At 41.0% G+C, this 16,161-nt stretch overlaps 1 protein-coding gene across 1 annotated transcript in view; it reads left to right on the forward strand.

Moving 5' to 3' along the window:
• Nucleotides 1–994: 994 nt before the first annotated feature.
• myl7 (myosin, light chain 7, regulatory) overlaps nt 995–16,161 on the forward strand; it is a 19,201-nt gene continuing 4,034 nt past the window's right edge. The window contains exons 1-4 of the mRNA XM_043681353.1: nt 995–1,093; nt 5,602–5,709; nt 13,910–13,985; nt 14,472–14,576. Coding sequence (XP_043537288.1) covers nt 1,091–1,093; nt 5,602–5,709; nt 13,910–13,985; nt 14,472–14,576 — 292 coding nt within the window. The 5' untranslated portion in view covers nt 995–1,090. The remainder of the gene's footprint in view (nt 1,094–5,601; nt 5,710–13,909; nt 13,986–14,471; nt 14,577–16,161) is intronic.

The following is a 16,161-nucleotide window of genomic DNA, read 5'->3' on the forward strand; positions in this document are numbered from 1 at the left end:
CTGTTCCAGAATTATGCTCACTTTTCAATGAATCATGTCCTGATCCCTAGTTCCTCAACTCATTTCAGCTGTTGATGTTGTCCAGTGTCAACATTTCTGCCTGATATTTGTCTGAACTTTTCCTTTCATTACACTGAATGTGCACTGTCTGGAATACGGGCACAATGCTGTCGATGAAAACATATGCTGCAGCTGGCAAAGTGGCAAGAAGTCAGTGCAGTGCTGAGATACAATATTCCTCACCAAGAGTGCAGTGCAAAAGATCGTTTACAATATATAACTGCAAAATAAAGATACTGTCTGTTCTGAATATTTTTAAGTCCTCAGCTTTATCACAATTCTTGCTTTGGCATCTGAATGTTCAAAGTAATTTTAAAAAAGCTTTATATCGGGCTGAAGGAGGTGAAGAAATCCAGATTTACAAAACAGTATCGCAGGACTTTTAATGTTCCACTGTATCTTCAGTCAGGTCTCAACTTTGACATCTGATCCAAAAGGTGACTCCTTCAGTAAGTAGTATTCCTTAAGTCCTGCATGGGATTTCCAACTTAGGTTATGTGCTGAAGACCTGAAGATTCCCTTGAATCCCCAAATCTGACTGATAAGCACCTGGGTTGTGATGGGAAGAAGACAGAAGCTGGTTGTTCCTGTTGTGCTGGCATACGTTCATCAATATATTCTAAAGGACAAGAAAAATCTCAAAATCTCTTTAAGTTGACACCAGTGACAGAGCAGATCATTAGTTGTCATTGGTTTAAATTGACTACCAACCAAATGGGGACCCAATGACTACATAAGTGAGGCCCCAGTAGAGTGGGTGTTGCATGTGAACAATGCACACAAGGAATTATGTTGGCTTCAAGGATGAATGTCACTTTGGAATGTCAGCCCTCTTTACACTATCTGGACTTTAGAGAAGGAATTTGCTTTATCACAGATGCTGTGACAGTCTGACACTGGGTTGCATATTTCCATGTAAGGTTTATCCTTCAGTGTGCATCTGTTTTTAGGCATAGAAGAGATAAAGAGAACTATAAAGACTGATACAACTTGGCCAATTGGTGTTTGTTTCTAATAGCAGCTCCACAAAATGGTAAGTAATCAAAAATCTTTCTGATTTCTATATATATATGTTAGTCCATTGTTTTCTTAGTGTGGTATAAATTATCAAGATCAAATAAAGTTAAAAAATATTTGAAATAGGTCACTTCATGCTAAACGTTTTTGCCTTCCTTGATAATTTATTTCTGCCTCTCTTGCTCTTAATTTTTCCAAAAAGGTAGAACTTTAATTCTTCCTTTTGTTTCAACCTTAACTAAAGATTAACATTTTCAAGCTAAATAAGCTCGAAGCAAACTTTTGCTATAGTGGTGAGTTCTAAAGTTGTTAATGATTTTACAGGATAATACTTGACTATTAGGAATCTTATTTCAATCAAATAAGTTGTTTTGTGGGAATGGTTGCAGAATAGCCATTTTTTAGTTTCAGTGATCTCACAAATTGTGAAAACCAGTTTAGACAGGTCACAAAAACAATGACACAACTGAGTTTAATTACTTCAGAGGATCATATTGTCAATGTGGAAGAATGTTCACGTTTAATGAAAGTTGAAAATTTTTGAAGTCATCACTGTAAATTAACAGAAAAATTCAACTGATATTATTTCTTGCCTCTTATAAGAGTTTATATTATCTCTTTGATTTTAAATATTGACTCCAAACATCTTTTGGGATGCATTCTTTTGTCCACTGAAATGGGAAAAAACTGTGTTTTAATTGTTAACAATGGATGTGCTTAGCAGCCTTCACAAGTCTGTCAGAAATTCGGTAATTATTATTGAGCCCTATTTGTGTCTAGCTTCCTCAATGCACAGTAAGTCTTCATTGTAATTGACATCGATATTTTTAAATGCTCTCTTTTTGCATTATTGCTTTAAAGCTTGGTTGTTTTCTCTCAATAACCTCAGTGACAGGATGGGATTTGTGGCCACCAAGAATATTGTTGAGAAGTCTAAGTAGTCATGATTTGTTTGTAGACTTGCCAGAATTAAACACTGATACCTTCAGGGAAGCAAAGTGGAGACTACACTAAATCCTTGTGGTGTTGAAGCATTGACAACAAGGGTCAATAATATAATTTTTCACTCACTTTGCAGAAGCACATTTAGCTCTTTCAATCCTACAACCTTTAGAGGTCACTCCACTCCAACAATTCTTCCCTCATCTGCAGAACTGACTTCAATGGATCTGATGTAGAGATGCTGATGTTGGACTGGGGTGGACAAAGTCAGGAATCACACACACACACACACTCTCCAGGTTATAGTTCAACAAGTTTTTTAAAATCACAAGCTTTCAGAGCACTGCACCTTTGTCAGGTGACTTCACTTGACAAAGGTGCAGCTTTCCAAATGCTTGTGATTTGAAATAGACATGTTGGATTGTAACTGAGTGTTGTGTGATTTCTGACTTCAATTGTTCCACCATTAGTGCATGTCTTCAGCTCTCTAGGTCCTTTGATCATTATTTCTCAGGCCTCTCTGCATCTCTACATCTCCTCCTTTAAAATGATCCTTAACACCTACCTTGAAAACAAAGTATTCATTCTTCTGTCATCACTTAGTGTTATGTGGCCCAGTGTCAGCCTCTCTTTGATAAAGATCCGTAAAAGCATTTTGGCTGCAATGGAAATTTGTAGTGATTTTATTATTAATTCTTGGAATGTGGTGTTGCTGGCCAGATCTGTACCTCATTGTCCAGAGGGCAGTTAAGAGTCAACCATATTGTTATGGATTTGGAGCAACATGTCACACAGACCATGTAAGGGCAGAAAAGTTTCTTCCTGAAATGACATGAGTGAACCAAATGGGTTTTTACAACAATCAACTTTGGGTTTTATTCCAGTTTTTAAAAATTTAATTCAAATTCCACCATTTTCTGTGGTGGGATTTGGATCCATACCCTCAAAATATTGCACAATATACAATACAGGAACAGGCCCTTCAGCCCACCAAGCGTGCGCCAATTCCTAATCCTTACTTATTTCCCACGCACAGTTTCTATCACTCTGTTTGCCTGCAATTCATGTACCTATCAAGAAATGCCATAAACATTGCTAATGTGCCTGCTTCCACCACCTCTACTGGCAGTGTGTTCCAGGCACCACTATCCTCCATGTGGAAAATTCTCTCTGCACTTCTCCTGATAAACTTGTAGTTGATCTTTTCGCCCTGGGCAAAAGCATCTGGCTATCTTCCCTATCTATGTCTCTCATAACTTTTACCTGATGCTATGGATTCTGAATCCAGTGACTTGATCACTGTGATACCACCTCCCCAAGCAGAGTGCTGTTCCTGATGTAGAAATGCTGATTTTATTCCCATAAGAAACTGGGCATGAATATCATAGTATTGAAGAATCCAAAAGATATTTATTACTATTGAATATTTTACACAAATCTAACATTCCTCAAATATGGAACAGTCTGAACTAAGATGAAGCTTTTTTTTAACACAGAGGAGAATGCTTCCAGTCGAGTATGTTACTTCCAATGATCTGAGGTAAAATGCAGTGGGAGATCTTTATATCCTCAGCAGTGACAAGATCTTAAAAATATTGCCAGACTCACCCATGAGACACAACATGACAGTTGTGACAACAGTTTTGTCATTTTGAGAGTTCAATCATTTGTATTTGTACAGTGATTGTAATATCTTAATTTTACTTTAGTAACTAATACAGGTATTTCATCTGATTTTTAAGAACAAAACTGAGAGTTTTTTTTGATTTACATATTAAAATATAAACACTTCGACTCTCATGACTATTGATAAATTCTTCACATCTTATGTGAACAGTACATTTACACTCAGAAAAATTAAACATCTGAAAGGCAGATGGTAAGTCGTCCTTAAAAAAAAACCCAATGAGAGATAAATTAATGTTATACAAAAAAAAAGATGCTTGGCAATCTGATGCAGAATTTTTAGATGATATTATGTTTGAAAACATTATCTGGTTTCAATACAATTGAGACTATTATCTCAGATAATGTAGTGAACTGGAGTGATTGACAAAATTTTATGCAGCATAACAAAGACTGACAGTGACTTACAGATCTCGACAATGATTACACTTTGGCTTGGCAAAATGCAGAACAATGGATACCAACTGTTTGTGAATGAAAGGAAGGAATATCTGTAACTGTAGTCGAGGGTGTTGTGCTGGAAAAGCACAGCAGGTCAGGCAGCATCCGAGGAGCAGGAGAATCGACGTTTTGGTCATAAGCTCTTCATCACTATGATAATGAAACATCGATTCTCCTGCTCCTCAGATGCTGCCTGACCTGCTGTGCTTTTCCAGCACAACACCCTCGACTCTGATCTCCAGCATCTGCAGTCCTCACTTTCTCCATATCTGTAATTATACCCAAATTCCGTGACCAATCGATGGATCAAAGAGAAGTAAATGATATTTGGATTTACCGGAACAAACTAAATTGGTGGACTCAGGATTGCTTGATAGATCTTAATACAGTTAAGGAGAGTGGAATGTAAATAGGACAGAAAAAAAGATGTACATGCAATTCAATGGTATCCAGTACCCCAAAAATATGATTATTAATATTTGTGCCATACTAGTCGGACAATGCTGTCAACAACAATCTTTCTTGAATAAGGGATTCATCATGACAGACTTTGAGTATGAGCTGAAACAGGTTGTTGTGACTTGAATGGCATGGTGACTCAGTGGTTAGCACTGCTGCCTCACAGTCCCAGGGATCCGAGATTTATTGGAGCCTCGGGCGACTGTATGGTGTTTGCATGTTCTCCCAGTTTCCTCCAGGTGCTCCCATTTCCTTCCACAGTCCAAAAATATGCAGGTTCGTTGGATTGACAATGCTAAATTACCCGTAGTGTACAGGGATGTACAGGCTAGGTGGGGTAGCCATGAGGTTTGCAGGGTGACACGGATAGGGAACGGGGTGGGTATGGGTGGGATGCTCTTCAAAGAGTCACTGTGGCCTCAATGGGCTGAATGAGCTGCTTCCGCACGATAGGGATTTTGTGATTTCATGTGGCTCACTGGTGAAGGCAGATTTGGCATATGGCTCATATTTTGTATGGATTGGAGATTGATGAGAACATGGTGACATGTGCATTTTAAGGAAGGGGAGAATTGGCCATGAAGAACAGTTGGCTTATATCGTGTAAAAGTGGAAGGATGGCTGATCTTGAAATGGTATCTCTGCAGATTTTTCTCTTAAGATTTCAATGGGTGGAGAAAGTTTGTGAAGTGTTGTTCAAGTGAATTGTATATCAGTTAAGATGAGGACGGAGAGAATTGCAAATGCCAGACAGCATTTTCTTGATCTAAACTTTGTTTAAATTGATACAGCAGCAGATAGAACCCATCTTAATATCTGTTCCATTCATTTGTTTTAATCATGATAGATTCTGCTTTCTCTTCTCATGAAAATAATGAAGTTCTCAATGATTTGTACCTTATTCCCTGACAAAATAACTATAACAGATACATAGACTTCTGGTTTGCTGCTTTGAGATATAATGGTTCCTGTCACATTGTCTTTTGGGGATTTTAGGCAAGTAGGAAAGCAGCTCGAGGGAAAGCTTCATCCAAACAGAACCAACGAAGCTCATCGAATGTCTTCTCCATGTTTGAACAATCTCAAATTCAAGAGTTCAAGGAGGTGAGGAGTCCATGTACTGTACTGTTCGTGATTATTGTTATGATTGAGGCTGTTGTGTCATCCCACGATGCCTTAGGTCACAACATGATATCAAAAGTTGTTACAGTTACTGACATGACCCATTAAATTCTGTGTCTATATCATGTTTTAACAAAAAAGATCTGTCAACTAGGATTGAAAATAAACAAGCATGACTGGTATATTGTCAAAGCAAAACATATTCTCCAAGATGCAATAATTAGTTGTTGGGAACAGAGAACTGTAATTACTTATCCCTCTAAATATCCCCAAAACACAAATGGAAACATTTTTTGTGATAAATGGAAAGAATTGGATTCCTCTGTGAAAATCAGCCTTCTAAAAAAGACCTTATGAACCACCTACCTTTTCAAGACCCTCTCCCCATCTGATTCTAGCATAAATATGCCACTCATTATTCCTAAATTAACTCAGGTCTCACTGGATAGCTGCTGAAAGATTAGCATGCCTGGTGCTATTTAAAAGCTCTTTGATGAGCACAGGCATCCCAAAGCTGCCTTGCTCGGTGATGGACAATCATTCTGAAGATGTCAGAGAAGGGTAAAGAGGCATCATGATTCTCTGACAAGGACAGGTCCTCGTGGAAGGGTTAGTGCAAAGCAGGGGAGTCCTCTTCCTAGAGGACCGGCAGAGGAGGCCACACCACCGGACGCTGGCAGCCTGGTCTGAGATCACCATTTGGCGAGGTGCGGTCTTACTCATGTGGAGGACTGGCCAGCAGCTCGGCAAGGAGGTCAGTGATGTTGTCCATTCTGCCTGGCTAAATGTCACAGCCTTATCTCTCACTCTCTCTCACTCTCTCTGTGACTATACCCACCTCCTGCCAATGGTCAGGTTCAACCACTCTCAATATTTCCTGCAACATTTTGCACTTGTTCGAGATCAGCCCACAACCCCCAAACCACGAACCCTGCATGGCCTCTGCACTTGCTACCCATTTGGCCGGGACACCTAGTCACCTGTCGACTTACTTAACTGTGCCATCTACTTTCACCTCTCTCAATCCTTCCCTTTTTCTCAGAGCAGGAGAAAACAGTCCTTCCATAATAAGGAGGAAGGACCCAGGATGGGTAGAAGAGTGCTCAATATCAGGTTTCTCACCCATTACGAGGAGAGAATCTTGTCTCAGCATGTTCGATTTGCCAGGGATTATTGGGCCCATGTTCTCAACTGTGCGCATTCACTCTACTGTCAGTGTCATTGATTACACACCAGTTTGAACCATTAGCTGAGATTCCCTCTCTCATCCTTAAACTAACCTCACATTAGGAGAAAGTGAGGACTGCAGATGCTAGAGAATCAAAGTTGAGAGTGTGGTGCTGGAAAAGCACAGCAGGTCAAGCAGAATCCAAGCAGCACGAGAATTGATGTTTTGGGCATAAGCCCTTCATCAGGAATGAGGCTCAAAACCTCACATTGGTGCAGTCTCTTCTACATAACCACCCACTCAAGGTATGATCACGCCATTTTCTTTCACCATGCATAGTTTAAAATTTCAGGACAATGGACGACGACAACAAATGTAGTTCAGCTACGAGTCTCCAGCCTCCGCTTCTAAGCGTTGGTAAGGCCCCTAAAATCCAGATCCGCTTCCTGAGAGACCTTCATATGAACCAATTGGCTTCTGAACTCTCCATTTCTCCACTCAGTTCATTGACATGAGCCTTTAACTGCCCACCTCTACCCCCCAGCCTTGACAACCTGGCAAATGAGATGAACATGCCACGTATGGACATATGCTCCTCCCCACCTTGGAACAGGATATTCCTGACCGTAGTAGAACACCCTGCCCACATGATCAAATTCCAATCGGTGTCTTAGGACATAAACCTTTTACAAATGCACAAGTCCAATCTTCACAATTGTCATCCCCTCTTTTGTACAGCTTGTAGCTTCTAATCTCGACAAATAGCTTGTGGGGTCCCTGATCCATAGCAACAGCCTCCTCCCCATCTTCAACTCCTTTTCCTCATTTCTCTTGATAAATATGCTAAGTGATCATGGAGACTTGAGTGACTTAACCGGACTGTTCTGGGGCAGATGTCCTATCCTCCCAGTCTAGCTGCTTTGGAGCCACAGCATTGACCATGAACTGCTGTCTGGACTGTAGATGGATGAACAGCCTGAACATCCTGACTGGATGCCTGACTGTGGCCAATTCCCTCAATTGGTATCGAAAGCCTGTCCTTGACTTACTTGCTAGGCCCCCCTTACTGATGGGTGCCCAAAACTGCACACAATTCTCCAAATGTGTCTGACCAGGGCCTCATAGAGCCTCAGAAGTACATCCCTGCTTTCATATTCAAAATAAATAGTCATTGCATTTGCCTTCTTAACTACTGACTCAACCTGCAAGTTTACCTTGAGAGAATCTTGCACTAGAACTTCCAAGTCTCTTTGCACTTCAGACTTCTGGTTTTTAGAAAATAGTCTATGCTTCTAGTCTTCCTTACCAAGGTGCATGACTTCACATTTTCCCCCTTTGTAGTCTATCTGCCACTTCTTTGCTCATTCTCCTCACCTGTCCAGCCTTCCCCTCTCCTCAATGCTACCTGTCCCTTAGCCAGAATGCCCTCAGTTCCTTCATCTAGATCGTTAATGTATCAAGTGGAAAGATGTGGTCCCAACACTGAGCCTTGCAGAACATCACTTGTCATCGGGTGCTGTGCTGAGAACGACTCTTTTATTCCCACTCTCTGCTTTTTGCCAGACGGCCAAGCTTCTATCCATGCTAGCACCTTGCCTCTGACAACATGGTCTCTTATCTTACTCAGTAGTCTCCTGTGCAGCACCTTGTCAAAGGCCTTCTTGAAGTCCAGAAGATAACATCCATTGGCTCTCCTTGGTCTAATCTGTTTGTTACTTCCTCAAAGAATTCTAGCAGAACCTCCCCTTGAGGAAATCATGCCAACTCTGCCCTATTTTACCATACACTTCCAAGTATTCAGAACCCACACCTGAGATTAGGCTAATTGGACTGTAATTTTCCGTCTTTTGCTTTACTCTCTTTTAAAACAGGGGTGTTATGTTAGCGATTTTCCAGTCCTCTGGGACCCTCCCTGATGATAGCGATTCCTAAAAGATCACCACTAAAGCCGCCACAATCTCTTCAGAACTCTGGGGTATAGTCCATTTGGTCCAGATCCATCTTCAGGCCATTCAATTTTTCCTGCACCGTCTCCTTGGTGATGGCCTCCAGCTCAGCTCTGCCCCTTGACTGTCTTGAATTTTTGGGATATTCCCGATGTCTTACACCGTGAAGACTGACACGAAGTAATTATTCAGTTCCTCAGCCATTTCCTTGTTCCGTACTACTATCTCTGCAGCGTCTTTTTCCAGCGGCCCAATGTCGACTTTTGCCTCTCTTTTGCTCTTTATATATCTAAAGAAACTCTTACACTCTTACTTTGCATTACTGGCTAGTTTACCCTCATATTTCATCTTCTCCCTCCTTACTTTTTTTTTGTTGCCCTCTGTTGGTCTTTCTGAGCTTCCTAACCTCTGGTTTCCCACTGCCCTTCACCACATTATATGCTTTCTCTTTTGCTTTCACACTATCCCTGACCTCACTAGTCAGCCCTGATTGCCTCATCCTCCCTGTATCATACTTCTTTCTCGTCGGGATGATTTTTTGCTGTGTCTCCTGAATTACTCCCAGAAACTCCTTCCACTGTCTTTCCTGCTAGACTCCTCTCCCAGTCAATTGTACCCTGCTCCTCCCTCATGCCTCTGTAATTGCCTTTATTCAGCTATAATAGCGTTATCTCTGATTCTATCTTTTCCCTGTCAAATTGCAGAGTAACTTCAGTCATATTATGATCACTGCCTCCTGAGGATTCCTTCACCTTAAGCTCCCTTATCAAGTCTGCCTCATTGCACAAACGAAATCCAGTATTGCCTGTTCCCTAGTAGGCACCACCACAAGCTGCTCCAAAAAGATATCTTGGAGACATTCCACAAATTCCTTTTCTTGCAATCCACTACCAACTTGATTTTTCCCAGTCCATCTGCATATTGAAATCCCCATTACCACTGCAACTTTGCCTTTCCTGTATATCTTGTCTATCTCCTGGTGTATTTTGTGCCCCAGCTCCTGACTACTCAGTTATTCAGTCTGCTTTTGGTCTCTTCAGTGCACAGGAGGCTACATTGTGAGCAGCGAATGCAGTATGCTAGATTTTAAAAAGTACAAGTCAAATATTGCTTCATTTGGAAGCTGTGTTTGGGGCGTTGGACAGCAAGGATGCAAAAGGAAGTGTTGAACACCAGACCTTCTGCAATGGTGTGAGAAGATGGCATGGAGGGTTGGGGGTGAGGAATTTAGAGTGACAGAGGAGTAGAAAGGAAAGATCAATCCCTGCAGCATGCTTACAAGAGATGGGAGGGGAAGATGTTTTCAGTGATGACATCCTGCGGGAGGTAGGAAAATTGTGAAGATTGATCCTTTAAATGCAGAGGTTGTTGGGTGGAAGATGAGGATGAGGGGAATCTTGTTGTTTTTCTTGGGTTGGGAAGGGAAGTGGTGAGGACAGATGTGCTTGAAATGGGTCTGACACCATGGAGGGCCCAGTCACCCATAGTGCAGGCAAATCATCAGTTGAAGACAAAGGAAAACATGTTGAAGGCAACACATACAACAAAGATGGAGAAACTGGGAGAATGGAAATAAGTCCTGACATGAAGTGGGGTGTGAGGAGCCACAGTCAAGATACTAAATTAGAGGGCATAGGTGAGTGGAGAAGGATCTGAGGGGAAACATTTTCTTACAGAGGATGGTATGTGAATGGAATGAACTGCCAGAGGAAGCGATGGAGGCTGGTACAATTACAACTTTTAAAAGGCATCTGGATGGGTATATGAGTAGGAAGGGTTTAGACGGATCTGGGCCACATGCTGACAAATAGGACTGGATAAGTTTGGGACAGATAGTTGGCAGGAATGAGTTAGACTGAAGGGTTGGTTTCTGTGCTGTATAACTTGACTTGATGCCAACTGAGTATCACCCAAGCAGCCATTCGTTTCCTATTTTCAATAATTTTATATCTCTATAAAAATAAATGTTTGAAGAAAATGATTATTAATTTCACCATTTTATTCTCGAGGGTTGCACACACTTATTTGAAGAACAGTCATAGCAGATTTGAAACTTTAACTCTGTTTCTATCACACCAAATGGTGCCAGATCTGCGGAGTTCCTCCAGCATTTTGTGTTTGTTTCAGATTTCCAGCTTTCATTGTATTTTGCTTTTAGTACACACAATAATGTTGCTCAGATTGATCCTCAATCCCAGTCCAGATTAATCATGCAGGATTGGCAACCCCACACTGTGGAGGTCAGGAGTCCTGTGCAGCAATAAAACTGCTGAGTAAAACTTGCAGCTGAATCTTAGCAAAAGCTATCCTGGAGACATTGTTGTCAAATTTCACGGAGGGTTTCTTTCTGTGTGGCTGACCACTTTTTCTCATGTTGTCTTTCCAAACTCACCTTATGAATTGTGCACAAGATCCCACGGTACCTCGCTTGTCCTATTCTCCTACTTGGTGCAGGCCGAAGTACCATTCACTGTCAGGACCTCGGCGGAGTCCCAGTGCTGGTGCCATTTTTAAAGCCTGGCCATGCACCTGGTCAAGTGTAAGTGGTCTGCAACTGCCCTCCACGTTCATTTTACTTGTCCCAGACATGTCAGACATGGAGTAATTGGAATCTCACTTTGCTGACCAGGACTTAGAGGACCTGCTGGGCTGGCTATGCTTGTCATCACTACTCATGGAGTGTCCCCTGAGATGTTGGTGTTGGATGGAGGGTCAGAGTAGGAGCAAGTTAGAGATACCAGGTCATCATTCTGACCTTGATGTTGGAATTGTCACCATCCTTTTTTTTAATCTGGTGGGTAAGAGAATGGGAAACTGCATATCCAAAAGGAGAGAAGATGCAAGAATGAGGATGTGAATGCATGTAAATCAGCCTTTCACCACCATCTAGCTGTTTAACACTTGGTTGAAAATAGAATTTAGTGTTCTTAGCAGTGAGAAGCTAATCACTGGCCTTCTCACCCAGTTTTGCTAACTTTCTAATCACGGTCCATGCCATTGAGGGGCTGGAAAAGCTCTTCCCTTTGTCTTAAGTGGCTTTACAAAGTGACTTTCATGGCAGTAAATTTGTTGTTGAAGGCTCACTCATTGGCAGACACTCAGATCATTCAAATCCATGTGCTCTTATAAGTCGTGCAGTTTTGTGTAGTTTCTTAATTTCCAGATTGCTTCCTTTGAATTTTCTCCCCTTACCTGTCTGTATAAGCATCATCTCACTTGGAATTGCTTCTGTTCTTCTCCTTTGAATGAACCAACAACTGGAGGAGAGGTTCATCAGTTTCTGCCTAAGTTACCAGGAGAAAAACGGCAGTTAGACCAAATAAGACAGGAAATGAACAGTCGTCTACTAGTCCTATCAGCCAAGAAATATTTTCTTTGATATTTCTGAAGCAATGCTGGAGAAGAATGCATTTCACCAGGCTATAACTGACCTTAGCAGTCTCCTGAGACAGGACCCATTGCCTGCTGGGTGAGTGACCATGCTTTACTAGTGGCTGTCAAAGTCACCACACAAGGAGCTATTTTCCCATTGGCTCCTTCCAGATTGCTGCAGGGGACATGATATAACAGTATTCAGTAATGTTGCATTCTGCACATCAGAAGCTGAACTATCAGCTTGTGTAAAAGGAGTCCACTTGATCAACGTGTGACTGATATTTAATCAGCACAAAAAGCAAGATTTGAATGATAGTATTTTCCAATATGAATGACCTCTGCAGGTACATTGTGATATTAGCCACCTCTACCAGTGCATTGTCCTGGAGAAGGGTTTTTGGAGGTAGTTCATTGTCACTAATCCTCCTGTTCTTCAGCCTGTCTCATGAGTAGCCACTGTGGATCAGAAAAGGAAAAGGTAACAGGTATTGTTGCATGATAGTAGCAAGTATAGCTATATTTCTCAGACATGATGACGACACTCAAATACTAATCACTTACCTTCCCGCCCAGCTATGCGCTCCAACCTCACTTCCGCTGCTCCCACTCAAATGACCGTTGGTGATAGTAGCAAGTATAGCTATATTTCTCAGACATGATGACGAGGACCTTCAGGAGCTGGTAGAGATACATCTGGTCCCTCTGAAAGCTTGAATGGAGCTGCCAAGAGCCAAATGTCATCTTGAGCAGGAAGACCACATAGAATTATATGGCCCAGTTCTCCAGGACCTTTCTCACCTCTCTGGAAATGTTGAAGCCATTATTTCAGTCAATGCCAAGAAACCTAAACAACACACTCAAAGCAGGGACTTTTTAAATCAGAGATTATTTTCCATCAGAGAAAATATGTTGGGATACAGTGTCGGAGTAATCTGTGAAACAGTAAGTGGTCAGCCTACTACTGGGACTAACAAGAGACTATGAACCTATGTTTCCCAAAGCTGTGCACCACTTGAATTTTCCTCACGTTGTCTGTCTCTGCGTAATCTAATTTCTGGAGAATAATTCATCAGCAACTCTAGTGGCATTGTGTCATTCAACTCTATTGGTATTGCGTGATATATTCAATTACTGCTGGGAGCCATTATTTCTGGTGACTAATGGTGGAGTTGGACCAGCATGATCTTCCTGGCCAATTTTGATTGTTTTGTTCACAAGGTCAACAAAGACCATCCAAATGAAGTGTTATTTCTGATGACAGCTGTTCATCCTGTCGTGGCCAGATTTTACAGTCAGATTTCAATTTCATGCTCGACACAGACTTCTCAAATGGAACAAATGGTAAGTTTGAGGCTTCTTGCCTGGTTGACATTAAAATCCACTGGCTTAAAATGGACTTGGAGTTAAAAATCAGATCCATGGATTTTGTAAGAAGCAGAGTAAGTGATGCTAGGGTGTTACAAAGGTAAAAATTATTCAAGGTGAAAGAATTTGGACTTCCTGTTTTTTAAGCAGGATAAGGATTCAATGTATTTCCAAGAAAATTAGTTTTTGGGACACATGGAAGCACAGGAATGACAGATCTGATTGCAATACAGTCTATATTGTAAAGGTAATTCTCAGGCTGGTGAAGATCACATGATAAATGATGCTCATGCAATTACTGACCAAACCTCTTGTCATGGATCCCCAGGCCTTCGGCTGCATTGATCAGAACCGAGATGGAATTATCAGTAAACAGGACTTGAAGGAGACTTTTATGCAGCTGGGTAAGTGAACTGGGTCAGTTCTTGCTATTAACCTTCAGTTTTCCTTTCTGTCCAGTAGTTTCAAAACATTACAAGCATTATGTGATTTTTCAACATATATGAAAAGATTTAAGATAATATTTTCTAATCACCTTGTTCAGAAATGTTGGGACATACCTCCCAAAACACATGGGATGTGAATCCAGATCCCCTGGGATATAGGTAGGCACCCTATCATTGCAGCAGAAGAGCCCTGTCCAGTGATTTCAGTTTTAAAGCATTTACAGAGATGAATGGTGTCTGGGATTCAGTGTGACTGGCTGGAGAGACAGGCAATAGTGCAAAAGTGCTGCAATTGGTCCATGGTACTCATGGCTGATGCTTACTGGATTTTATCCCCACAGACCAATCCAATTTCTCCAGGAAGACACTGATCCAATTGTTAGAAAAAAATAGAAATGCTATCTGCAGTGATATGAACATTAACCTGTTTGAATATATTTATAGGTAAATTGAATACCAATGATGAAGAATTGGAAGAGATGTTGAAAGAGGGAAAGGGGCCAATGAACTTTACAGTGTTCCTTAGTCTGTTTGGAGAAAAACTGAATGGTAACGTAAAGACAGCGTTCTGACAGCAACTGGCTTATTCAATTAACTAATTCATATATGTGATGGATCTCAAATCTTAGCATTATCTTTTTAATAGCACTGGAAAGATTTATTTCTACTTATTTCATGTCTGACAGTGCAGTGGTGATGTAACCCATATTTGGAAGATGCCCTTGCCTCTGAGTCAGAAGGTCATTGGGTTTGATTCCAGTCCAGGTATTTGGGCATGAAACCTAGGCTGGCACACCAATGCCATCTTTTGAATCAAGTGTTAAAGTGAAATGTTACAACAAGGAGGTGAACCCCTCTACTAATGAAACCAAACAACCAGAAAGGCTCACTTTGCCTCATCATCTGTTAAAATATGAGTGACAGAGAACTCCCAAATTCCACTATTTAAAAAAAACATCAATTTAATTTTTTAACTCGAAAAGTGAACATTAAACAACAATTATTCACAACTCTAAGCCCCCTTTCTCTTAACTGCTTCTTATTTGCCTCCAAATTAATAACAATATGCTGTTACAGTAAGACACTTGTTAAAATTACATCAACTTAATTTCAAAACCACACAGCTGCTGTTGTCTTTTGTGACTTCACTCTTCTAGCTGCTGAATTCCCTGGATCATCTTCTTTCTTTTTACTGCGAGTATGATTCATATGAAAAGATATCTTTTAATACAGAGCATTGCTTAATTTCTTGGATCTGTCTTGATGGCAGTTGCTCTCTCTCCAATTTTAAAAATGCCCACATTTTTATATTCCCAACATTGGATCATCTCATTGGTTTGATGTTGGTAAAACAATAAATTCAAATTCAAATTGGGTTTTAGTATCCTGGGACATAATTTAAACTGATTGGTTACATTCAAATTGTTGTCAAAATAACAACCAAAACTCAGGTATCTATTTCACAGCCAAATGTCACATATTTTCAATTTTCCAGTAACTCTGGGACTGCCATCTAGTCATCGACACAGGGGTTTGTAAGCTCTCAGTTCAGAACAGCATTCATTCTCTCTTAAAAGTACTGTACATGCCTTCAACTTCATAACAAAACTCTCTGTGCTCCATCAAGTGTATCTAAATGGCACTAATTTTAAGAAAAGCAGGGTAGTTCTCACCTGCAATGTCACCATTATTTGTACCTCAACGAGCATCACTCAAACACAAAATGCATGGGACCTTGCTGTTATGGACCAGACCAGACCCCCTCAAAATGTTGCAAGAAAGTAGTCTCGACCCTAACTTTGCGAGTTGTTTTAGAGTCATAGAGTCATAGAGATGTACAGCATGGAAACAGACCCTTCGGTCCAACCTGTCCATGCCGACCAGATATCCCAACCCAATCTAGTCCCACCTGCCAGCACCCGGCCCATATCCCTCCAAACCCTTCCTATTCATATATCCATCTTAAATGTTGCAATTGTACCACCCTCCACCACTTCCTCTGACAGGTCATTCCATATACGCACCACCCTCTGCGTGAAAAAGTTGCCCCTTAGGTCTCTTTTATATCTTTCCCCTCTCACCCTAAACCTATGCCCTCTAGTTCTGGACTCCCCGACCCTAGGAAAAAGACTTT

The sequence above is a fragment of the Chiloscyllium plagiosum genome, chromosome 42 (genome assembly GCF_004010195.1).
Source record: "Chiloscyllium plagiosum isolate BGI_BamShark_2017 chromosome 42, ASM401019v2, whole genome shotgun sequence".
Classification (NCBI taxonomy): domain Eukaryota; kingdom Metazoa; phylum Chordata; class Chondrichthyes; order Orectolobiformes; family Hemiscylliidae; genus Chiloscyllium; species Chiloscyllium plagiosum.